General features: G+C 42.0%; 4 protein-coding genes across 13 annotated transcripts; 2 read left to right on the forward strand and 2 right to left on the reverse strand.

The window, feature by feature from the left end:
* Positions 1-1,124: 1,124 nt before the first annotated feature.
* On the reverse strand, positions 1,125-10,026 carry fbxl13 (F-box and leucine-rich repeat protein 13; the record flags this gene model as incomplete). The annotated part of the gene is given in 19 exon segments (XM_079278301.1): positions 1,125-1,308; positions 1,392-1,555; positions 1,638-1,772; positions 2,042-2,122; positions 2,218-2,341; positions 2,522-2,641; positions 2,722-2,797; positions 2,800-2,874; positions 2,961-3,008; positions 3,011-3,077; positions 3,276-3,374; positions 3,795-3,924; positions 4,389-4,489; positions 4,841-4,893; positions 8,356-8,374; positions 8,378-8,491; positions 8,590-8,685; positions 9,377-9,463; positions 9,919-10,026. Coding segments are annotated over 19 exon segments (1,866 nt in total). The 5' UTR covers positions 10,012-10,026.
* Positions 3,719-8,234, forward strand: LOC306782440 (leucine-rich repeat-containing protein 17-like). Of its 6 annotated transcripts, none has more exons than XM_079275793.1 (7): positions 3,719-3,849; positions 5,257-5,419; positions 5,492-5,968; positions 6,076-6,299; positions 6,959-7,114; positions 7,565-7,706; positions 7,791-8,234. In XM_079275793.1, the coding sequence occupies exons 2-7, from the start codon at positions 5,295-5,297 to the stop codon at positions 8,071-8,073; spliced, it is 1,407 nt and encodes a 468-aa protein (XP_079131919.1). In that variant the 5' UTR covers positions 3,719-3,849; positions 5,257-5,294; the 3' UTR covers positions 8,074-8,234. The 6 variants fall into 6 exon arrangements, with proteins under 6 accessions (XP_079131919.1, XP_079131916.1, XP_079131921.1 ...); XM_079275790.1 differs by having other exon boundaries at positions 3,721-3,854; XM_079275795.1 differs by having other exon boundaries at positions 3,752-3,849; positions 5,143-5,419.
* Positions 10,027-15,109: 5,083 nt separating the features above from the next.
* LOC306776051 (uncharacterized protein) lies at positions 15,110-18,392 on the reverse strand. The gene is made up of 2 exons (XM_079266636.1): positions 17,994-18,392; positions 15,110-16,649 (listed from the first exon to the last, which is right to left on the reverse strand). Exons 1-2 carry the CDS (start codon positions 18,196-18,198, stop codon positions 15,475-15,477), a joined length of 1,380 nt encoding a protein of 459 aa, XP_079122762.1. The 5' UTR covers positions 18,199-18,392; the 3' UTR covers positions 15,110-15,474.
* A 1,457-nt stretch (positions 18,393-19,849) lies between these two features.
* On the forward strand, positions 19,850-23,781 carry LOC306784629 (armadillo repeat-containing protein 10-like). 5 transcript variants are annotated; one of them, XR_013772372.1, is made up of 6 exons: positions 19,850-20,534; positions 20,829-20,974; positions 21,191-21,325; positions 21,420-21,596; positions 21,794-21,852; positions 21,925-23,781. XR_013772372.1 is itself a non-coding variant. In XM_079278664.1 (5 exons), exons 1-5 carry the CDS (start codon positions 20,273-20,275, stop codon positions 21,800-21,802), a joined length of 729 nt encoding a protein of 242 aa, XP_079134790.1. In that variant the 5' UTR covers positions 19,850-20,272; the 3' UTR covers positions 21,803-23,781. The 5 variants fall into 5 exon arrangements, 2 of the variants coding, with proteins under 2 accessions (XP_079134790.1, XP_079134789.1); XR_013772373.1 differs by having other exon boundaries at positions 22,883-23,781; XR_013772371.1 differs by having other exon boundaries at positions 21,420-21,852; positions 22,883-23,781.
* Positions 23,782-25,927: the final 2,146 nt, after the last annotated feature.

Genomic DNA, 25,927 nt, shown 5'->3' on the forward strand with positions numbered 1-25,927 from the left:
GTGTTGGTTTGTGATGAACTGTTAATGGTTTGAATGGGAAATATTGCCGGTGATTAAATGTCCTCTGTATGGTATGTAAATACAAAAACAATTGTCAGTCCCAAACATCAGAAAAAAATTAAATCAAGTGAAATGCAACTACAAAGTGTTACATAAACAACGGATAAACCAAGATTGTAGTGTAAAATAATACAGCCTTTTAATTTAAAGAGCATAAATGAACAAAGATATTTCTAGAGGGGAAAAGACGCAACAGTGCACAGACACCGCATAGACGTATAAACAAATACATAGTCAATTTCAACAAGTTTGGAATTTAAAGTGCTTTGTACTTCCATATATATATATATATATGTGTATATATATATATGTGTATAAATATACATATAGATATATATATACATATACATATATATATACACATATATATATATGTGTATATATATATGTGTATAAATATACATATATATATATATATATATATACATATATAACATAACATTTCTTAAATAAATATAAATCAATGTTGCTTATGTCACAGTGCTAAAGATGCCAACTTTCCATCCACAGAGTGATCTGTGTCGTCGCCCTCTCTAAATAATTAGTAGTAGACACATCTAATGACAGTGAGTTGTGGAAACAGCTCAGCCAGTGTCCGAAATAATCTCGGACAAAAACCCTGATTTATTTATTTTCTACCTTAATGTGTGTACGGTATATAATTCAATAATCACAAATGTTCATGCACCGGTTATCTAACATGGAGTTATTAAACCACTGGAGCCTAGCAGGGTCAAAGACAGTGTGTACCAATTTATGTAGAAGCATAGAGTGATCTATACTGCATCAAACTCAAAACAGAAGAGCACGGGACATTGCATTGTTAGGAGCTGATACAATACAATGTGTCCTTAAAGGGGTTGACAGTGCTATCCACACAGGTGAGACTTGATCTGATTACTAACCAGTGATTTGGCATTTTTTTAACCATATAATTCATCTCTGTGGCTATCATGCAAAATGGTTTGTTGAAAATACTATTATTTTGAAATAATCTCCCAAAAATGATGGTCACTGTGATAAGATGGGCTGGATTTTTACAATAGTATTACTTATTGAGATGTTTATGTCCTCTCTGTACTTGCTGCTCTCGTCTTCACTGACTGCTGTTCCGCCACCTCCTCGGTCTTGATGGGTCTTCTGACTGGAGACACTATTGGGCCCGTGTTGTATCCAAGCCAGTTTGGAGGGTTGTCATTGCTGTGCTCCCAGTGCTTCACATGTGGCTGAAGCTTTAAAGCGGCCACCCTACAGGAAGAAATGCTCTCTGGTCATTAAAAGCTGCCGTGCAGGATTCTAACTTTGCAGGGCTCTTCTAAACTTTGCCTTACCTGGAGATGCTGCTGCAGCAGACCATCGCCATGGAGCAGAGCGGAGGACAGACCCTCCTTATGTGTCGGGGACTGCGGTCTGTGAGAAGAACACAGCCACTCGCATCAAGTTCTCGCAGGTACTGAGATCCACTTGTCAGATAATGCACTGCCATATCTGTCATCTGACGTTTGACATGAAAAAACGTTTGGCATGAAATGAACATTTAAAGGTAAAGAAGTGTGCGTGTAACCATGTGTGGATACCTTGGGACACCCCAACATCCGCAGTGTGACTAGACCTCTGCAGTAAAATGACACCGCTCTGATGGCTGAGTCTGACAGAGCTACACAGTGAGACACATCAACATACTCCAGATCTCTCACAGTCTTGCACAGCTTCTGCCCTCGGGAAGAACAAAGGAGACGAGAGAGAAAGATGTTGGGTGAAAGTGAATGCGGAGAAGAACCATGTCTTCAAGAAGACACACCTTCCTCTGTTCACGTCTTTTAGCAGTCAGCAAATGAAAGAACTGTGAACATGATTGACTTTTTTTTGGAATTTCTTTTCGAAGAATTTCCTTTCTAAGAATAGAAGGAAGTAAACTTGTGAACTGTTCTATAAAAATCACACATCTGACCATGTGTTGAAATTCTAGCTAGATTTGTACCTGCATGCCAACATCTGTGACGGAGACACATTCGGCAAGAACTAACTTCTTCAAGCGAATTCCCTCAAGAGACGCCAGGCCCTATAAATACAAATACAAAGTTACAGACTAGTCTCCACTAGGGCAGTTGTATTTCTTATTTTTTTTAAGGAACTTGTGAGAGTAAAAAACGACACCTGATCCTGGATTTTGCAACCGCTGATGTCAAGAGAGCAGATAGAGCTGCCACTCACCCACCCCAGACTCATATCAGTCAGTCTCTCACAATAACTCAAGTCGAGATGGTACAGTTTACACAACCTGATGAATTGTGCACGCACACACACACACACACACACACACACACACACACACACACACACACACACACACACACACACACACACACACACACACACACACACACACACAAAAAGCTGTTGAGAGACTATCAAACCACAATGAGATATGTCTGTGTTGTTGTGAGGTCATACTATATACCTTTGTGAAATCCTCATTACAGATGTGTCTGTGATGAGACTGCAGTAACTGACATTCAGCTCTCTCAGTTTGGCAGATGAGGAACCTTCTGTCAGATACCGGATCCCAGTATCACTCACCCTGAAATACACACAGTCTACCCATTAGGTCATGCAATATCATAAGAAGGCATAGAATATAAAACTACAGCAGCAACACACTTGTTACAAAGTGAGATGTCCAGGTTGTGCAGGTTCTTGAGGTTGGCCACAGATTTGAGGCTGGCATCAGTCATTCTGCAGCGTGGAGTCTGCGGAGGCCGTGTGAGCTGCTGCACAGGGCCTTCCAGCCTGCGTCTGTTAGTTGGTTGTTACCTAAAGTGCACATGGGGTGTAGAACAGACAGAATAACTGGAACAGAAGTATGTCTGATGTGGAAATAATATAATAATAGATCTTACCCTCTGTCCTAAAAGTCTTCAGTGTGGCGACTTCAGCGATTTTAAGGCAACATCGGAAAGATGAGGAGCATCCAGCAGAGAAATGGCAGACAGACAGTGACATCTGGCAATTAGCGCCTGTTAGAAAAGAGTACGACTCAACACCTCTTTCTGTTGCCAGGGGTAAAGGGTGTGCTGACAAAATAAATATGCATGAGTTGACGAAAAATTCTTTCCTAATTTATTCCTTGTCCGTGTCTTTGTTCGACATTCCAGGGCTAGGATGTTGACCCCGTATGAAACCAGTGATGTGTTAGAAATGGAAAACAAACGTACCAAGACGCAGCTATCTGAAAGCGTGGGCATGTCATTGATCACAATCTCCCTGAGTGAAGGGCATCCGGCAGAAATGTATCTGAACCCATTTGCAGTCATCTGGGAGGAGAGAGAGGAAAATATGTGTGAGTTGGAATCTGAATCATTCTCCTGGAAGCCATTTTCCTTGCTGCTCACGTTGTCAGGGCCCCATAAAGTGAAACATCTGGAACCAAACGAATGTTTTTTGTTGCAGTGCATGTGTGTTATGTTATAGTGTGTGCACATGGTGAATTGGATAAACCCAGCCCTCCTTTTGGCCACGGCTGCCTTCTACTCTCCCTCCCCTTCAGATCTTTCTTCTGAGTGCAAACAGTCACGAGAATACAGCTAGAAACTCCAACACGTGGAAACAGAGAGGAGTGACTGGATTTATCCGAGGTGGACTGAACGCTCAACTTACAAAAGGCAAAAGCGGTGTCCTTTCTACAGCAGAGTGGAGTGACTACATACCAAACTGAGGGGAGCATACCAACTGACCTGAGTGCACCCGGACAAGTTGAGGTGGACGAGATTGCGGCAGCTCTTCCCTGTGGTCAGGTACATAAACCCTTCATCTGTGAATCTGTTGCAGTACGCCAGACTCAGGTATTGAAGGTTGAGACAATTCCTGTTCAAAAGCAATAGTTTGATTAGTTTATATGCAAAACGGAGGGAAACTTATTTGTGTTTAATCTTTTGTCGATTATAGTTGGTTGTTTTGTTGTTGTTGTTTAAGGAAAGTTTAAATTTGAATACATGCATGGTATTTTGCATAATACTAGAGGGAGAGTGCAAATGACTGAAATCTGTTTAACCTGCAAATCTATCGTCAATGTAATCAAACAGTCCAGACGTTATGTTATGAGTGCCACATCTGTTCCTCTAAATCACTAAACTGGCACGAGCCAAGCTGCTCACAAGCCAGCAGCACATTGGACAAATAAAGATATTTCTGGGAGCCAAGGGGCAGGGGGCCAGAAAGGAGTATCATATCGGGATTTGTTTGTTCAACTTGGAGATGTGAGTGAGCTGGACCACAGTTTAAAGCACAAATGTTAGTGACATGGCAGTTTACCATAACTGGAGGTTTACCTGGACAGCTCTCTTAGAGTTGTGTTTGTTGTAAGTGTGCAAGAAAGGTTCAAGTAGAGCAAACAGGGACAGCCCTCGACAATTCTCTGAACCATCGTATCCTGTTAAAGAGCGGAGATTTAAATGTTACTTTAAGTTCTCTCAGCAAGGCCCCTGTTCTTAGAGTGCATGTCTAATGCCACACTCATGCACATGCATTAACAAACATTTAAACGACTTGACAGTTTTATGTAAAAATGATAATGACTGAAACAGGGTGAAACTTCAAAGGACATTTTCACTGATTCATTCAGGGGCCAATATTAATCAACTGCAACAATCTAGTTGTCATTCTACACGACTACAGACATTATTGTAACAGTAAAGTGGTACATGTGATATGAAGATGATGCATTTTTGTAGATTTTTTCTTCCGTACAGTATCGTCATATTCTTAACAATGTTTTACTTACTGTAACATTAAAACACTCTGACAAATTGAGGTCCTGAATATTTCTGCATTCACCTAAGAAAACACAATGTACAGCAAGTAAAGAGCAGAAGAAACAACTGGTCCAACTACTATGATGTCCACCTTTAGTGGAAATACTTTGCTATAAATATTATATTCAAATTGTGATAAAGTAAAGTAATATACGACAGTATGTAAGGAACAACTTCTGTCATAGTAGTCTGCCTTCTTTCAAAGCCGTATACACATTCCTGGACAGCTCCCATCTCTTACATAACGTCCTACTTCTCTCTTCTTCCTCAGGCTCAGCAGCAGCTGTGTTCCATCAACAGCAACACTGTTCACCTTTGACCCATTGCTTCTGTGTCCAAGCCTGTTTTCTTAAGATTTGTATCCCAAAATCCTACTTCTCTCCAGCTCTTCTTACTGAAAAGACAATCCGTGCAGGGCACAGGATGCAAGTGACCTCCTCTCTCGTCTTAGCCTCCCTGCTCCTCCTCCTGCTCCCGTCCATCGAGATGAAAAGACCAGCGAAGGGCAGAGGTCTCAGAGGAGCCAGACATAAACTCACACGGGACAGGTATGAATTTACTCCTTTTATCACCTCCTCTAATAATGTACACTGTGACAAGCCATGAATTATTTTTGTCAGGATGAGAGGTGTTGGGCGTCACAGCAGATCGGGCCCCTCCAGGCTTGTGTCACCTGACTGCTTAGAGTTGACAGAATCTGGAGATGTCTACGTAGACTGTCAGGACCGGCGCCTCACCTCCATTCCCACCTCGCAGACCTGGTCCGCACAACCAAAGCACCTCCTTCTGGCCCGTAATAGGCTCAAAGTCCTTCGTGAAGATGCCTTCTCTGGATTTGAGAGTTTAACTAGTCTGGACCTGCAGCAGAATCAGATCTTTTTAGTGGAGGAAGGGGCCTTCCAGGGCCTGACACGCCTTAGAACCCTGCTGCTGCAGCACAACCGTCTGGGAACACTTAGCGAGGAGGCCCTCATCCCCATGCCAAACCTTCGCTACCTACGTCTATATGATAATCCCTGGAATTGTCTCTGCCTGATGGACAGTCTCATACGCACCCTTCAGGTCCCAAGCAACCGTAATCTAGGAAATTATGCCAGGTAAGGGATTCCACAAAAATAGTTTGACATCGTGTGATTCAACAGGTACGCAAGCCATAACTGATTCTCAGAATAACAAAGTGCCTGAACGGCGTTTCTTCATTTAGGTGTGCAGGGCCCACCAGGCTAAAAAGCATGAAGTTGAAGCAGATTGACCCCAAGCTACTCTGTAAGGAGACAGACCTAACCGGCAACCAACAGGGCGACCAAACAGATCCCGTAGACCCTGTGGACCATGTGGACCCCATTCCGTTCCGCTCAAAACCAGACGCAACCACATCTTGCCATACCTATCTTTTCCCACAAATACGGATGGACTGCAGGAACCGAGGCAAGTTCACGATCAGCTTTTCCCCAAATGTGTTTCTTATTCAACAAGGGCTCGAAAAAAAATTACGCTTCATGTTACAGAGCTCGTATGTTCATGATTAAATGTTGCATGACTGGAATGACTAAACTTCCAGTTCTCAAAATATTTTTAGGGCCAGACTCCTAAGAACTATCAAAGAGACACATCTGGTTTGGCAGGTGTTTTCTATTTGCTTTCTTAAACTGTGGCTGACTCTACTTTATAGTCATTGGTCACCTTGTAAACAACTTGGAAAGCATGAACTGAACAAAGTTTGGCTAACACATCAGAATAAGTCTGTTGCAAAACCTGCAAAAGCATTTTAAATTTACATAAAAATACTGTAAATCAAATAATGTGTTACATCTATCTGCCTCATACCGGCAGGAGGAAATTCAGATTATGGATAGAGGTGGAGCATAAATCTGTCTCTGTGTGTGTTTTCCTTTGCGGTACTAAGAGTGGAAACACAAGATGATTTATTTTCTCAGTTTTTGGTTTCACAAATGTGGATGGTAAAGATGAAAAATCTATAGTTCTAATCAATAAAAAAACAAACACCCATGCAATGTTTTGGCTAAGGCAAAGTAATGAAATGTATTTGAGAACCATTTAAGTAACCCGTCCTCCTCTATGTTTAGGTCTAACTGAGGTGCCTACAGGTATTCCAGAGGATGTTGTTCATATCGATCTGTCCCATAATTCAATCCGTCATCTCAAAGCCAGAAATTTCCACGGAGCAAGGGGCCTCAGAACCCTTAACATCAGTCATAACAACATGGAGCACATTGACACAGGTATGTGTGCTATTATTTCTGTATACCAATTTATCATCATCACCAGTAAATATGTGCTAAATATTTCTGGTAATATCCAGCATGAGAAACGACACAAACAAGGTTTTTCTTTGGCTGATAGAAAACATATATTGATGGCCAAAGGTTAAGACCCCGTTACACAACTGCTGCTGACTTCTGTTTCCCATATTTCCTTTTTAGTGACATCTTTGTTGATACAGTATTGGCTTTATTTACAGTATAGAGGGTAACGGACATAATGTGATCACTCTTGCTTCAGTGATTGACAAACTGAACGCCAGCTTGCACATCAGAGTTTGATTGCACCACTGGCTTTTACTTTTGTTGGTAAATAATGAACAGCAACAGGTCTCTCTTAATAGAACTAAACTGAGAGAAGCAAGAAGTAAATGAATGCTATGCTCATGCTCTTTCTTTTCGCTCTCCCAGCTTCCCTGTCTGGGCTGCTGCATCTACGCGAGCTGGACCTGTCCAACAACAGCCTGCATTTTGTCAAGTACGGTGTTCTTGAAGACCTTTACTTCCTGTCACAGCTACAACTGGGAGGAAACCCCTGGGTGTGTGACTATAGGTGGGTTTTCAGGCTCGGATGTCGGCAATACTTTTATTTAGACAAATGCAAATAATTATTAAAAAGTGATTGCATTTTTTTCAGCATCCACTATATGGTGTACTGGCTGCGCCTGCACCCAGGGGTGAGGCACTCTGGCCTCTTGTGTCGATCTCCTCCTGAACATACTGGGGAGAGTGTGGCGCAGTATGTGCATTCCTACAACAGAGAGTGTCCAAAGGACAGGCAGCACAGCAGAACGGATGAAGACCAAACGGACCCTGAACTATGGAACATACCAATGGAAGTGCAGGGAGAACTGGATGAGGAGCTGGAGCCGAGCCACTTGAGAGCGCCGCAGAAATACCAGATCATCAGGCTGTCCTGATTCGAGTGAAACTTTGTCCTACAATTTGACTCCTTGTTTTCCCTTCATTCATTTCCTTTCATTGTCATGAAACTGTCTGTATCAGATGGAGAAACTACATTTTTCCGTGTTGTTTTCATATTTGTTGTCCTTTTAATCAGAATATAAGAGTTAACAACTTATTGACTGTCTTGACAAATTATTACAATAATCTGTATGTGTCAATGCACACCTAAGTGAAACACGGGTACAGCACATGACACAAAAACAAAACAATATGGCGACAGAATATGAAATACTCACTTATACATTTCAAGCAGGGTCATTTTAGAGACACGCAGCCTCGCAGATTGAGATGGATGACAAATGGGCGATAGTTCTGCAGAATCTGCTTCATTGTGCTGTCTGTTATCCAGTCTTTCTCCACAGAGAAGTTGATCTAACAGGGACACACATTAGGGAACATTTATACTCCTGTTTAAAGTATAACTTTAGACAGCACTGTGTGAATAGAAGAACCCATCTCCCAGTACAGACCTGACTCCACAGTGCGCCCGACTGGATGATAGCTTTCCACGTGCAACATACCTCAGCACAATTGAGCAAGTCTCGCAACTCTAAATATTGGAAGATCTGAAGAAAAAACAATCATATGGCATTATTGTGGAAACATATGAATTTCCTATTCCTTCTTATTTCACCGATACCCGAGTAAGCAGCTTTCGCTTTGGAAATGTTTGTGCAATGTCAAGGGGACAGTTTGATGTAATTGTACAAGAAGCCTCTTTCTTACTCCAAACATAGTCATGCTGAAGCACTAAGTATTTATGAGGAGAAGTGTTTGGACAGCAACACCAGAGCAGACAAAGCCAGAACTGCAATCCCTTTGCCAGCGAATGTCAATCCAAAACAAACAGGGGCTATGACGGGTAAGTGCAAGCAGACTCAAAAAGATGTTTACTTGATGTATTTATAAACTATAGAGCCACTAGTACGAACGTGCTCTCATAATTATATAATACCGACAAAAATAACATCATAATGCAAAACAACATAACAGCAATAGATGAGAGTTTTTCCACTCTGTGGAAATGGGTAATAGGTATACTAGACCATAATGAGCTTCAACCGACATTAATCAACTGGCCTCAGAGAGACTGGAGGCATGTTTACAGTGGAGTCCACTTTAAGTCTTATGTAACAGATTTGATCTCATCACTGCTTAGAAAACAGAGAGGTGAAGCTGCTCCAGCTTTAAATCCAGAGCCATCACAGCTCTGTGTGGCGGAATGAGACACGGATGCTGCGTGGTGTAGAATTCTACCGTCATCGAGAGGCTAGTAGGGAGCACGGAGAGTCCGTCACATCCTTGGACTTTGTTGCCCATTTCTACAAACCCGATTTCCCACCTCTGCAAGATTCACACAAAATAAAGAAATGTAGAAAATTGGTACAATTCATAATTTTTTACAATACTTCCAAATCAGTGTTTACCTTAAAGTACTCTTTTGCCCGCTTTGAGTCATCACTTCTGAACAGCACACGTATTTGGATTTAGGCATCTTTTTTAACAGAGGATAACATGTGGGACTTTATGCTCATGAAGTTGGATTGTTCTGAACTTCAAGACAACATTTAGCAAAGAAAATATAAAGTCACGTCTCAGAGTAAAAAGAGCAGCGGACAAAATGAGTCACGAGAGTGGGTGTATGCAGTGGGGAAGAAATGATTGTTCAGCTTGGACACATTTCTTAACCACGCTGCATGTTTTCTCTGGCTACAAAATATACAACATAGTCACAGCTTGCAAGAACAGACACAAAAATACTTTTTCATTCAGAAATAATTGAGTAACCACCTACCGGCCTGTGTCTTCTTGTGTAATTTTACACAGTTTGACCATTTGGTGAGTGCAACCCGCTGGCATTTCCTCTCATAATGTTTCTTTGCAATGTCCATCTTCAGAGCCGTCTCTATTGTACCTCCCCTTTACTCTGTGTAGTGAACCTCTTCCCCTTCCTGTCCCCAAAAGCAAACACAGCTCATCATTAATTCAGGGGAAAGGTACACAGGCAGACTTTCAGAAACCTGCATTAACTCAACAGGACAGGAGTCAGTAGCACAGAAATTGTATCATTGTATCTCTTTTTCTTTTTCTAACGATGATCTCAACTGAAGCTGGTTTGGACATTCAGACAGGACGGAGTGACTGACTGGACAAAAGGTCAGTGATGTAGAGGTCTGTACTGACAATAGACAGGTGAAATAGAATATCCTGAACTCAGCCACTTGTTAACAATGATCCAGAGAAAACATTCAGGACTTTCATTCACATGGGTCAAATTTCTGAGTGACATCTGAGTCGCTCTCTCTTGGCATTATCAATATCTTATGGATATTTTGTGGATTCATTTCAGAAGTTTTAACGTTTTGAGTGAAAGGTTGTATGTTATCGTCTTCCTATCAATCATGTACAATTTACATATAATGTGTATATTCAAGACACGGGGATTCACAAAAGGACATGAAGAAAGGTAACGGATGTTTTAAAGCTTGCTTTTAGTGATATTTGAGCCTTCACTATGCAGCCCTTTGAACAATGTCTCCACCTGTGCTTGCCTAATGTGGTTGCTTTTCACACAGCACCAGCTGTCTACAATCACCTAATTGCAATCAGTGTAAGCAGAATCTGCAAAAGGTTTTAGCGACCTTCCTTGCGCGTTTCCTATCGTTCCTTGCTCCCAAACTTTCAGGGGGAAAACAGGACGAAGCACGACTGATTGTTCTCTGGGCTGGTCATTTGAGCAGTCTGCTGCTGTTGCACGTGGATGAACTCACTGCCATGGCTCTTCAATTTGGGTAAATAAAATGCAAGTGCATTTTTGAATACATTTGGCTTGTATTACTTTTATCTTTCTGACATTATTGTTTTTCAGGGTCTCTAGGCTTTGCACTCTGTTGTTGTGGGGCTGTATTTGTTTTCCTCCTCAAAAAGGTAAGAACTTCTGTATTCCTGACCATGTTCAACCATATGAAATGAACTTAATGCCTGTTTGTTCCCTGTTAGGTTACAATATTGCACAAGGCTACTCTCTCAATGATGATGACTTTAGTAGCCACGCAGGAGTGCTTGGTCCACAAACATCAAACCAGTTTCATTCTGGAGCATCTTTAAACCCAAACCAAGACTCTGTTAGTCCAAGGGATGAGATGCAAGCTATGATACACCAAAGCTTTCAGAGAGAACCAGTCCAACATGAAAACAATAAGGATGCTAGCTTTGTTAGTCTCAGTGAAGAGATGATAAAAAGCAAACCAGAGTCAGAACACGCTGTCCCCTCCTCTCCCCCTGTATTGAAATATGACAATGAAGGGTCTGGTTATCAACACCCCTTTGGCCTTTTAGTGAAGGCGCACACACAAGAGAAAAATACGGCGGGCACCAGTTTCTCATCTATCAAAGATTTTAAACGGTTTGTAGAATCACTGAAGACATCTTTCTTAATCCCAGGAAGTGATGTGGGAAGACATTTTCAAACTGCACGGGAAACTATTGAAAACGAGATGGCTTCTAATGCCCAACATGTAAATAATAATGGGCAGCATGACAAGGGCTATAGGTCGTCTTCTGCAAAAGAAGGCACTGCCCATGATGACCCCAGTGGAAATGAAGACTGGAGTGACGCTATGAATACAGCAATTGAACAAGGTGAACAGGGCGCCAACTACCAAAAGCCAAGTGAAAGCCTCTCTGTCTCTGATCCTGTGGACTCCACTGCAAGTCTCATTTCTCCCAGAGTTTATGACGGCCGAGGCTTTGCTCTCTATCCACTCCATAATTTAGCAGCCACAGAGCATGTTTCACGTAATTATGGAGGTTTTGACAGTGGTGGCGTTTCTGGGGGAAACCCTGATATTTTCACAAGTGCTCCTCATGTGAGACACAAAGCTGTTCAGTCAACAAGCTCCAAGTTCCCTGAACAAATACCCTCTGGTTCATTCTTTGGAGATGATTTGTCTTTCAGTGGCCATGTGACTGCATCTCCTGTCGACCCTCGAAACAGCCTATCTCAAGATTTCAGCCACTATTCAGGAAAGGATCTAACCTCTAAGAAGAATATCCCGCATCGACCAAAATATACATTTTACAGTAAAGACCCTTTGACACGGGATCAAAAACGATCTGGTGGTTTAGAACTTGGTAAAGATGTCCACAGTCGGGAACTAAGCAGAGTGACTCCAGACAATATCCTGTCTACACCAATGCCCTCATCTTTGAATTCCTTTCACGTTTTATATGACCGTGCACCAAGAGAACAACTCTACATCCCAGATTATCAACCAGAACACAACCAAAGACAAGTCAAATCATCTCCGGCCTATCAACCCACTGTTGGCAGGCAATCAAATGATATAAACCACATGCCCACCGCCCACCTGCCTGTATCTACTGCTTCTGTTTCTTCAAGCTCTAATAACCCTTCACCACAGAGAATCAGTGTTCTTGTTGGACTTCAAACCAGCAGCCCGCATGATGCTCAGAACGTAGCTTTCAATAGAAAGAAGCCAGTCGGATTCTTCACGAGGTTTACTGGGCAACCTTCCAGCTCTCCTGACGGCTCAAGCAGACACGGTGGGTATCTCCAAGACAAGACAGTAAGTGCGAGTCCTCCATCTGTATACACACACAGTGTGAAATCCAGAAACGGCTACGTAAGGAGCAAAGTATCTCTAACAAAGAACAGTTATGAACCTTTACCCGCTGGATGTATACAAGAACACTAGATCCCACAATGGAACAGGATTTGAACATTAAAAAGTGAATCAAAACTTTTCGAGAGATAACATGGTATGGAAAACTTTCAGATATTTTATTTGTCAATATAACTGTGCTTATGATTGAGAATAAAAACATTTAAATTTTCTCAAATGCAGGTCAAATTGCTGACAGTCAGTCCTTTGTAAATATGGGTAAGTATTCACATTGTGAATGCTAATGCTCACACAACTGAAAACTGAAGTTTAAAGTAATTTCTTTTTCTTTTTGATCTCTTTCCATCAACTGGGAGGAAAATCAAGTTTCTGCATTTCTGTTGTACCTTTTTGACCTCCTTGTCTTGATTGTGTCACATGGGATCAACTATGTCAGTGTTTTTAGGTTGACTAGCTTTATTTTCAGTCACAAATGACAAGTATGTCAATATTTGAGAAGTGAAAATCTATTGAGTCATGCATCCCAATTTGATAACTGTAAAAACTATGTAAGATGATTAAGAAAAAAAATCAATCTTGTTTAGCTAAATCTTCAGTGTGTGTGTGCTTGTAGGTATACTTAAGTAAATACCTGAATCGTGATTGCACATGTGTCTAATGGTCATTTCCTTGCGTTTCCCTCAAAAAATCCTTAATCATTCAAACCCTCATGTGTTGATCTTGGCTGCAATACTATAGTAGGCCTACCTGAAGCAAGAGCGTGTTAAACTATTCCTATAACGGCAGTAGGCCTTCTCGAACAGACAATAGGACATTGGAGAGGAATACAGAACAGCAATTATTATTAAAAACAATCTTGAGATTCAATCAGACATTTATTTAAAGGTATGTACCAGCTAAACCATACTGTACCATGGTGTCATCTGGGTCCATATAGACTGTGTCCACAGTCCTGTCTGTCAGAGGGGTTGTTCCACGACGCTGTTCTGCATCAGCAACAAACTTTTGCCTCAAAAAAGATTTAACAGATTAAATTATTAAAAAATGTGTATGACCTGTAATGACCACTGCCCATTTAATCCTGAAAAAGCATTCTCCAAAAAAAAATACAAGTTGACACTAGAGGTATATTATTCTTCATCAAATATGAACTAATGCTAAGCCTGTATGTTGTCATTATGTACTGAGGACATAATGATGGTTAAGATCCCCAGAAGTCTCGCTCTAAGTATAAACATAACGGTGAGGGTATATGTATGACAGCACCGCCTACAGGCGAAAAGGGTTTCAAACATGTGGAACTATGATTGCGCACACAAACACACAGCATGACAAGGATAGAGTGATTAACCCCCGCTGGATCATCGTCCTCGGTGTGGGCACCCATCTGGGTTGTGTGCCCATCGCCAACGCCGGAGACTTCGGAGGCTACTACTGTCCGTGCCATGGCTCCCACTACGATGCTTCAGGAAGGATAAGAAAGGGACCTGCTCCTCTAAACCTGGCGGTTCCCTTCTATGAGTTCACTGAGGACGTAGTCATAGTGGGATAAATACTGGAGCTCTGTCTCAGTTCCTCCCTGTAACATGTATTTTTTAGATGGCTCCGTGTGAGAGTGACATAAAACGTGTGTATTTACTATTAAAGACATATTTCCAACTATGATTGAGCTATTGTCTTTTCCCTCGTAAAAAAGTGAGTTTTTCTTTGATTGATCTGCATCACTTAGCTTGATGTCTTTTGATTCACTGACATTTTATTTATTGTTTTAATCTCTATAGATTTCTTTCATTCCGCACTATTTTTAGTATTTTCCAAACAGCATTATGTAACACAATGTATGAGGGCCGGGTGTGATCAGGTCCAACCCCTTTGCTGCCGCACCAATCCTGATATATTGTGTTGGAGATGTGATGAAGTCAAAGGTGGGGCCTGTTTCATGGTTACCTAAAGTTGAGCTGGTAAAAGTGCTCATACACATGAACAAGAGGCCTGGGGAGCACAATGATTAGGATAAGATGGTACGATCAAGAAAAACCACCGGCAATCTAAAAAAGTATCGACAAGTTGTGAACACATTCAGGAATGTGTCGGCCTGTTGATCAACTGGAAGCAACAATAGATCGAGATTAGGATGTTGTTGGTTTGTGACTCCAAAGAATGTGTAGATTGCTTTTTCTAAGGACCTTTTTATGAGTTTGTGTCAGACAAGATGACAATTGTATACCAGTAATGGCAGCAGCAGAGAGTGCAAACTGCCAAGTAAGATAAAGAACTATTGAGTCACACTCCAGTCACTGATGGATTTAATGCTGACGAACAAAGTGTGCTATGTACAACTATGAACCAGTGAAATACACAAACCTTTTTATTGATGAAATCATTTGAATACAACATACTGTGCACAGATGCAGGTAAAACCATTGTCTTAAACTTACATTACCATCAAATCAATCATCAATATAATCATCAAAACTATTTCAAACTGTACAGTTGGCGCTCATTCAGTGAATAACTTTTTGAATTGAAATCAGTGGAGTTGAACCGCGGTTAATCATGTGTAACTTTAGAGGTGACTCGTGCTCAAAGCTTTTATCACAAACGGAAACTTTACTGCAACCAGAACAGCTAAAGGGGATTGTTTCCTGTGTGGGTTCTCATGTGTACCTTCAGATCTCTGTTGCGGACAAATCTATTACAGCAAACTGATCAGCTGAAAGGTTTTTCTCCTGTGTGGGTTCTCATGTGGTTCTGTAAAGTTGAACGCCGGTTAAAAGATTTCTTACAGACTGAGCAGCTGAAAGGCTTTTCTCCTGTGTGGGTTGTCATGTGGCTCTGTAAAGTTGAACGCTGATTAAAAGATTTCTTACAGACTGAGCAGCTGAAAGGCTTTTCTCCTGTGTGGGTTCTCATGTGTATCTGTAAATGTGAACGCCGGTTAAAAGATTTCTGACAGACTGAGCAGCTGAAAGGTTTTTCTCCTGTGTGGGTTCTCATGTGGCACTGCAAAGTTGAACGCTTGTTAAAAGATTTCTTACAGACTGAGCAGCTGAAAGGTTTTTCTCCTGTGTGGGTTCTCATGTGGCTCTGTAAAGTTGAACGCTGGTTAAAAGATTTCTTACAGACTGAGCAGCTGAAAGGCTTTTCTCCTGTGTGGGTTCTCATGTGGCACTGCAAAGTTGAACGCTTGTTAAAAGATTTCTCACACTCAGAGCATCTAAAATGTTTTTCACCAGCGCTACATCTTGAATCACTGACCTGGACTTCATCAGGTTTCACATAGTTTAAACCTGACTGAGGTTCTCTGGTCTTCTTCCCATCACCACCCTCATCAGTGTCAGAAGAGTATCCAGTCTTCTCATCAGTATCTGGTTCTGGATGTCTATCAGGATCCAAGTTCCGGTCTGGTTCTGGTCCTCCACAGTCTTCTCCATCAGCTTCTGTTCCCATCTGTTCAGTTTGTCTTTGATGAAGCTGTGAGGACTGAGCTTCCTCTTCTTCATCTTCACTCTTCACAGGAGTGAATGAGAACTTGACTTCAGCCTCCTCCAGACCTTGAAGCTGCTCTCCTTCCTGACTGGTGCAGAGTTCCTCCTGTTCTTCTTTAATATGTGAGGGCTCTGGGTCCTCCTGTTCTTCTTTAATGTGTGAGGGCTCTGGGTCCTCCTGTTCTTCTTTAATGTGTGAGGGCTCTGGGTCCTCCTGTTCTTCTTTAATGTGTGAGGGCTCTGGGTCCTCCTGTTCTTCTTTAATGTGTGAGGGCTCTGGGTCCTCCTGTTCTTCTTTAATGTGTGAGGCCTCTGGGTCCTCCTGGTCCAGACTGGAGCTCCACTCCTGCTGCTCAGAGGGAACCTCTTCTTTAACCAACAACAGCTGCTGGACGTCTGCAGGAAAACAGTAAACACACACAGAGGGGTTACAAAGACATTTTAGAATTGAGCAAATAGTCTCCTGGACATACACTTCCAGAGTATCACTAGAACCAGATAATACAATAATGTAATCAACTTATGTGACCATGAACATATGAACCATTTTAAGCTGCCAAATCCATGTGGTGTTATCAAAGAACAAACTTGTACTTTAAGTTCAACTATTTCCTGTCATCTAGAAGCTGAGAGAACAAATCAGCATACCTGCAAACTCATAAGAGGTGAAAGAGGGGCTCCGTATACACATCTCTCCTCAGTGTTTTGTGAGCCCTGTATCTTTACACTTTATTTGAACTTGTCCAGCACAGGGACGCATTCTCTTCACCCACACACAAGCCAGGGTTGGGCCACATTGTGTGTGAGAGTCCTGGAGTCTCAGGGATGGGGAAGGTGCTGTTCCTGCAGGTTGCTACACAATATCCCACCGACTAACCCGATTCACAACACAACTAGTTATAAGTTTTAAGCTACCACCTGCGTGTCAGAGCTCCCTCTTCGTACGGGGAGCGCGTGAGTGCCTCACCCGGAGATTCAAACCTTTGCTCTATGACACACGCAACACGATTACAAATGAACACACACGTGTTCACAAATTTCTCAAACAAAAGGTAAAGGAAAAAGCCCCCCTCCTTGTTCCAGAGGAGAAGAAGCATGCAGAGGAGAAGAGGCACCCCAACCCCCCCCCCCCCCTCTCTCTTTCTTCCATCATTAATTAAGCAGGGCCGAATCAGCTGGTTGAAGTTTAAATCAAAAGGAATTTAATATACTAACAAAAGAAAATGCAGTTAAACTGAATTACACTATCAGGAGTAATATTTCATGAAATAGAGGCCCCATCCGCACCACAAGACAGACTGGTGTGTCCGCCTCATGGTCCAGATGAGGTCTGATTATCTCCGGGGATTCAGTTTCTTTGTCTCTCCAAAGTCTCTGAAATGTCTCATATTACACATTCCTTAGCCCATCGATCAGCTCAGTGATTGGCTGAACCCGTCGGACTTCAGTCGGCCACTTCCTTGACCAATTCACCACCCTTCTTGAAGGTATAGAAGAAAATCATCATATAACTTTGAATTGAACTTGAATTGAACTCAACACAAGTTACATTACGTGTTATTCTGGTTCTCAGCATCGTTTTTGGGAAATGACTATCAGGGCCAGACAAAAAAGTAATTAATCTCTCAAGTGTACCAAAAAGTGTACGACGAATTGCAACGGAGTCTCACTCCAAACTACATTAAAAGTTATCAGCCGGAGCATGAACAGTGTTTGAGAGAAGAAATAAAGTGAACCCACATGCTCTTTGTATCCGGATTTCCGGGTTGTGAACAGCGTCCAGAAGTTCCCGTTGTCGCTTATTCTCCTCTTTTGAACGAGAGAGTTCCTCCTCGTACCCTGCTATCGTTCTTTCAAACAGACCAAATATCTCTTCATGAGCCGCAGTTAGTCGCTGGTTGACTAAAGATCTCAACATTTCTACTTGACATTTTCTACTCGACATTTTCACTAAACCACAGAAAGTTTTCCTCCAGACGAACTCCGTTAAAAACACCGTTTACTCTCATTAAACTCTGACTAGCGCTGTGTTGGTCACTTCCGTCCCCGTCCGTCTGTTTCCAGGTAGCATGCTAAGCTAACTTCAATAGCTTTATAGGCTACCATGAGATTAGTTCTTCTTCTTCTTCTTCTTCTTCTTCTTCTTCTTCTTCTCCTTCTTCTTCTTTCACTTTAATGGCGGACTAAAAACCAATGATTAAGGCGCCACCTACTGGACCGGAGTGTGTAACATCATGACTTTATGTCAGTTATCATTTAAACACAATAATAATGTTATTTATAAATAGAATGTATTATATACATTATATTATATAATAATATAAAGGTGGGGCCTGTTTCATGGTTACCTAAAGTTGAGCTGGTAAAAGTGCTCATACACATGATAAGAGGCCTGGGGAGCACAATGATTAGGGTAAGATGATGGTACGATCAAGAAAAGCCACCGGCAATCTAAAAAAGTACAGACAAGTTGTGAACACATTCATGAATGTGTCGGCCTGTTGATCAACTGGAAGCAACTATAGATCGAGATAAGGATGTTGTTGGTTTGTGACTCCAAAGAATGTGTAGATTGCTTTATCTCAGGACCTTTTTCATCCTTTTTATGAGTTTGTGTCAGACAAGATGACACTTTTATACCAGTAATGGCAGCAGCAAAGAGTGCAAACTGCCAAGTAAGATAAAGAACTATTGAGTCACACTCCAGTCACTGATGGATTTAATCCTGACGAACAAATGAATGTGGTACAGCCCTACCTAGAACATTTTCCACCAGCCGCCACTGCGTATAACCATGTGATACTAGCCCAGAGTTAAGCATATTCATCTAGCAAACTATACCTACCTTGGAGTGTTACAATAGCGAGTCTTATTTTATTCAATGTGTCCATCAGGCAAATTGGTGCATCCAAATGTTGTAAAAAACAACAACCCATATAAGATATCATTTCTTTGTAATCATCCAAAATAATGTTAAGTGCATGGGTATTTTTCCAAGTAGGCCACTGACTGGTCGATACGTGCGATGCATTGAGTGGGCAACGCGCCGTGTAATGAGTGGGCAACGCGTACGGGCCGGTCTGACAGTAAACTCCCGGGCCACTTTTCCCCCCCAGTCCGCCCCTGTCCTGATGTACTGTACATCCATATTGAATACTTGTAGCTAATATGAACGTAAAGGGGCACTTGAAGATCTGTTAAATTTAGGAAATAGACAATGATGGGAAAGTTAACCAGAAGAGAACAGACTTTCACTCCAAGCAGTAACTTTGAAAGAGAACTTGAGCAAGTGAGCCACCAAGTGTCCGTCTCAAGGAGAGTCCATAGACTGTAACGTTACGTGTTGGACAACTAATGCGCTGCAACAACAGTGTGATGGGCAGTGAACACAACCAAGGATGTGACGCACACGCCTGTTCAGTCAACACATTGCTGATAACTGCGTTTAATGCATATTCCAACTTTATAATTAAAGCTTTTCTTCAAGTTAGCTCTTTGTTAATCACCCAGCGAAACATTTTGTCGGCCACTCTGAGCTGCCCGGACGCGTTGCCAGATTGGGAGGTTTTCATTTATGTGAACGGGTAAACATTGATTTGGGTGGATTGGGGGTGATTCAGGCTATGCTTGTACCGTCCGGGTAGTTTGTTACAAATAAATTGAAACTAAAATCATATTCCAGTTATAATTCCGTCATAGCTCTATGATAAAATAAGGCGAAGGCTCTAAACTTTGATTGGGCTTCTTTTTGCCAAACCTGGCAACACTAGCTGCCCCGGAACAGCTGTAGCTTTTCAGCAAACTTCTCCAGGTTTCACAACAATGACTCCGGCAACATTAGTCTGGGTGGATTTATTTGACGTCAGTGGTGGGTTGTCGTCAGCGCTAGCTAGCTGAGGAGCGGGTCAGTTAGCTGAACAGTCGACCGATTAGACTCGCAACGTTTCAGAGCATCTGCAGCTTAACGTTAGCTAACAGCTTAGCTAACCTAGAGACGCAGCAGCAGCAGCAGCAGCAGCATGGGCGATGGAAGTGTTACTCCCAGGTTCGACAACATGAAAGCGTTGCTTGGACTAGTTGCCGGAGCTGGAGCTTCTTACGGGTTATACAAACTCATCAGCGGGGGGAGCTTCAAGAGAAACAAGAAAAGTACTGCCAATGAAAGTCCTGGTGTCAGGAGGAGCAGTCAGCCCAGTGAAGTCACCCTTCAGCCGGGCAGCCTGCTGGCCAGAGTGTCTGGACTGGATGTTGTCTGTCCCCGACCTGTGGACGTTGCATCAGGTAATGTAAGAACCACAGAGCTCGTAAAGCGTGCACAGTAACTACATCTAAACCTGATTGTTCCAGCAAAGTCAATCTCCCAAGATCTCAAACTGCCCTGTGTGTAAACTCAAAGCACCCACAGTCAATCTCAAAATATGGTCACATTTTGATATGAAGTCAGAGATAATCTGGAGAGCTTTTGACTTGAAACAATAACTTCAGCTGGGTGGTAAGCGTATCCCTGTCTCTTCCAGTGCAAACACTTATTGAATATCCAAACACGTTTGTGAAATGGTCTATCCTGCTCTGTAGGTGAAATCATCCACCAGTCCCCTGGCAACCTGGAGCCACAGCACCTGAAGGTGCTGCTGTCATGTCTGCAGACCAGCAATAATCCACCCGACCGATGTCGGATACTACTCACGTTAGGGAATTCTGCTGCCTTTACTGTGAACCAGGTACAGTAGAAGTGCACTTTCTTAAAACCATTCTGCGAGCGAGGTTCGTTCCGATTGCTTCATGTAAAGTTGTACGCTATCGAATTAGAAGGTTATGTCGCTGATGTACTTTGTCAGTGGTGCCATTCAAAGTTCTGTATACTCTGTGACATTATGTGTCTCTTTTCAGTCATGTATTGTTCATTTTCGTGTTTCTGTTTGTTACTGATCCTCCAGAATCTTATAGGGGAATTTGAAGGGATTGATATCATAGCTGGTTTCCTCTCTGATCCGGTGGCAGAGGTTCGAGTGCAGACTCTGAATGCTTTAAATAATCTGTGTATGAACATCCAAAACCAGGAACAAATAAAGGTATGTTGCCTTCTACTGTACAGCAAGTATCATGCAATCTGCTGCTGAACATGATATATTTTTGCTTACATATTCATGTCCATGCCTTTTATAGGTTTATGTCCCACAAGTGCTGGAGCTGATTGAGATGTCACCAGTGAACTCTGACCTTCAGCTTGGTGCGCTCAGGCTGCTGACAAACCTTTCAGTCACAGATGAACACCAACACCTGCTGAATCAATCCATTACGCTCTTACTCTCTCTACTTGTCGTGAGCAGTGAACTGTTACAGGTTGGTGTCTTTTCCCGGTTACGCCTGGTTGATCGTCTTCACATTTTTGAATACCCTTTGAAACATTTGAAACGTGGCTGAACACGTGGCTGAACTCACTGCAATGGCTCTTCAATTTGGGTAAATAAAATGCAAGTGCATTTTTGAATACATTTGGCTTGTATTACTTTTATCTTTCTGACATTATTGTTTTTCAGGGTCTCTAGGCTTTGCACTCTGTTGTTGTGGGGCTGTATTTGTTTTCCTCCTCAAAAAGGTAAGAACTTCTGTATTCCTGACCATGTTCAACCATATGAAATGAACTTAATGCCTGTTTGTTCCCTGTTAGGTTACAATATTGCACAAGGCTACTCTCTCAATGATGATGACTTTAGTAGCCACGCAGGAGTGCTTGGTCCACAAACATCAAACCAGTTTCATTCTGGAGCATCTTTAAACCCAAACCAAGACTCTGTTAGTCCAAGGGATGAGATGCAAGCTATGATACACCAAAGCTTTCAGAGAGAACCAGTCCAACATGAAAACAATAAGGATGCTAGCTTTGTTAGTCTCAGTGAAGAGATGATAAAAAGCAAACCAGAGTCAGAACACGCTGTCCCCTCCTCTCCCCCTGTATTGAAATATGACAATGAAGGGTCTGGTTATCAACACCCCTTTGGCCTTTTAGTGAAGGCGCACACACAAGAGAAAAATACGGCGGGCACCAGTTTCTCATCTATCAAAGATTTTAAACGGTTTGTAGAATCACTGAAGACATCTTTCTTAATCCCAGGAAGTGATGTGGGAAGACATTTTCAAACTGCACGGGAAACTATTGAAAACGAGATGGCTTCTAATGCCCAACATGTAAATAATAATGGGCAGCATGACAAGGGCTATAGGTCGTCTTCTGCAAAAGAAGGCACTGCCCATGATGACGCCAGTGGAAATGAAGACTGGAGTGACGCTATGAATACAGCAATTGAACAAGGTGAACAGGGCGCCAACTACCAAAAGCCAAGTGAAAGCCTCTCTGTCTCTGATCCTGTGGACTCCACTGCAAGTCTCATTTCTCCCAGAGTTTATGACGGCCGAGGCTTTGCTCTCTATCCACTCCATAATTTAGCAGCCACAGAGCATGTTTCACGTAATTATGGAGGTTTTGACAGTGGTGGCGTTTCTGGGGGAAACCCTGATATTTTCACAAGTGCTCCTCATGTGAGACACAAAGCTGTTCAGTCAACAAGCTCCAAGTTCCCTGAACAAATACCCTCTGGTTCATTCTTTGGAGATGATTTGTCTTTCAGTGGCCATGTGACTGCATCTCCTGTCGACCCTCGAAACAGCCCATCTCAAGATTTCAGCCACTATTCAGGAAAGGATCTAACCTCTAAGAAGAATATCCCGCATCGACCAAAATATACATTTTACAGTAAAGACCCTTTGACACGGGATCAAAAACGATCTGGTGGTTTAGAACTTGGTAAAGATGTCCACAGTCGGGAACTAAGCAGAGTGACTCCAGACAATATCCTGTCTACACCAATGCCCTCATCTTTGAATTCCTTTCACGTTTTATATGACCGTGCACCAAGAGAACAACTCTACATCCCAGATTATCAACCAGAACACAACCAAAGACAAGTCAAATCATCTCCGGCCTATCAACCCACTGTTGGCAGGCAATCAAATGATATAAACCACATGCCCACCGCCCACCTGCCTGTATCTACTGCTTCTGTTTCTTCAAGCTCTAATAACCCTTCACCACAGAGAATCAGTGTTCTTGTTGGACTTCAAACCAGCAGCCCGCATGATGCTCAGAACGTAGCTTTCAATAGAAAGAAGCCAGTCGGATTCTTCACGAGGTTTACTGGGCAACCTTCCAGCTCTCCTGACGGCTCAAGCAGACACGGTGGGTATCTCCAAGACAAGACAGTAAGTGCGAGTCCTCCATCTGTATACACACACAGTGTGAAATCCAGAAACGGCTACGTAAGGAGCAAAGTATCTCTAACAAAGAACAGTTATGAACCTTTACCTGCTGGATGTATACAATAACACTAGATCCCACAATGGAACAGGATTTGAACATTAAAAAGTGAATCAAAACTTTTCGAGAGATAACATGGTATGGAAAACTTTCAGATATTTTATTTGTCAATATAACTGTGCTTATGATTGAGAATAAAAACATTTAAATTTTCTCAAATGCAGGTCAAATTGCTGACAGTCAGTCCTTTGTAAATATGGGTAAGTATTCACATTGTGAATGCTAATGCTCACACAACTGAAAACTGAAGTTTAAAGTAATTTCTTTTTCTTTTTGATCTCTTTCCATCAACTGGGAGGAAAATCAAGTTTCTGCATTTCTGTTGTACCTTTTTGACATCCTTGTCTTGATTGTGTCACATGGGATCAACTATGTCAGTGTTTTTAGGTTGACTAGCTTTATTTTCAGTCACAAATGACAAGTATGTCAATATTTGAGAAGTGAAAATCTATTGAGTCATGCATCCCAATTTGATAACTGTAAAAACTATGTAAGATGATTAAGAAAAAAAATCAATCTTGTTTAGCTAAATCTTCAGTGTGTGAGTGCTTGTAGGTATACTTAAGTAAATACCTGAATCGTGATTGCACATGTGTCTAATGGTCATTTCCTTGCGTTTCCCTCAAAAAATCCTTAATCAATCATTCAAACCCTCATGTGTTGATCTTGGCTGCAATACTATAGTAGGCCTACCTGAAGCAAGAGCGTGTTAAACTATTCCTATAACGGCAGTAGGCCTTCTCGAACAGACAATAGGACATTGGAGAGGAATACAGAACAGCAATTATTATTAAAAACAATCTTGAGATTCAATCAGACATTTATTTAAAGGTATGTACCAGCTAAACCATACTGTACCATGGTGTCATCTGGGTCCATATAGACTGTGTCCACAGTCCTGTCTGTCAGAGGGGTTGTTCCACGACGCTGTTCTGCATCAGCAACAAACTTTTGCCTCAAAAAAGATTTAACAGATTAAATTATTAAAAAATGTGTATGACCTGTAATGACCACTGCCCATTTAAGCCTGAAAAAGCATTCTCCAAAAAAAAATACAAGTTGACACTAGAGGTATATTATTCTTCATCAAATATGAACTAATGCTAAGCCTGTATGTTGTCATTATGTACTGAGGACATACTGATGGTTAAGATCCCCAGAAGTCTCGCTCTAAGTATAAACATAACGGTGAGGGTATATGTATGACAGCACCGCCTACAGGCGAAAAGGGTTTCAAACATGTGGAACTATGATTGCGCACACAAACACACAGCATGACAAGGATAGAGTGATTAACCCCCGCTGGATCATCGTCCTCGGTGTGGGCACCCATCTGGGTTGTGTGCCCATCGCCAACGCCGGAGACTTCGGAGGCTACTACTGTCCGTGCCATGGCTCCCACTACGATGCTTCAGGAAGGATAAGAAAGGGACCTGCTCCTCTAAACCTGGAGGTTCCCTTCTATGAGTTCACTGAGGACGTAGTCATAGTGGGATAAATACTGGAGCTCTGTCTCAGTTCCTCCCTGTAACATGTATTTTTTAGATGGCTCCGTGTGAGAGTGACATAAAACGTGTGTATTTACTATTAAAGACATATTTCCAACTCTATGATTGAGCTATTGTCTTTTCCCTCGTAAAAAAGTGAGTTTTTCTTTGATTGATCTGCATCACTTAGCTTGATGTCTTTTGATTCACTGACATTTTATTTATTGTTTTAATCTCTATAGATTTCTTTCATTCCGCACTATTTTTAGCATTTAGTATTTTCCAAACAGCATTATGTAACACAATGTATGAGGGCCGGGTGTGATCAGGTCCAACCCCTTTGCTGCCGCACCAATCCTGATATATTGTGTTGGAGATGTGATGAAGTCAAAGGTGGGGCCTGTTTCATGGTTACCTAAAGTTGAGCTGGTAAAAGTGCTCATACACATGAACAAGAGGCCTGGGGAGCACAGTGATTAGGATAAGATGGTACGATCAAGAAAAACCACCGGCAATCTAAAAAAGTATCGACAAGTTGTGAACACATTCAGGAATGTGTCGGCCTGTTGATCAACTGGAAGCAACTATAGATCGAGATTAGGATGTTGTTGGTTTGTGACTCCAAATAATGTGTAGATTGCTTTTTCTAAGGACCTTTTTATGAGTTTGTGTCAGACAAGATGACAATTGTATACCAGTAATGGCAGCAGCAGAGAGTGCAAACTGCCAAGTAAGATAAAGAACTATTGAGTCACACTCCAGTCACTGATGGATTTAATGCTGACGAACAAAGTGTGCTATGTACAACTATG

This window comes from Melanostigma gelatinosum (genome assembly GCF_949748355.1).
Source record: "Melanostigma gelatinosum genome assembly, chromosome: 1".
Classification (NCBI taxonomy): domain Eukaryota; kingdom Metazoa; phylum Chordata; class Actinopteri; order Perciformes; family Zoarcidae; genus Melanostigma; species Melanostigma gelatinosum.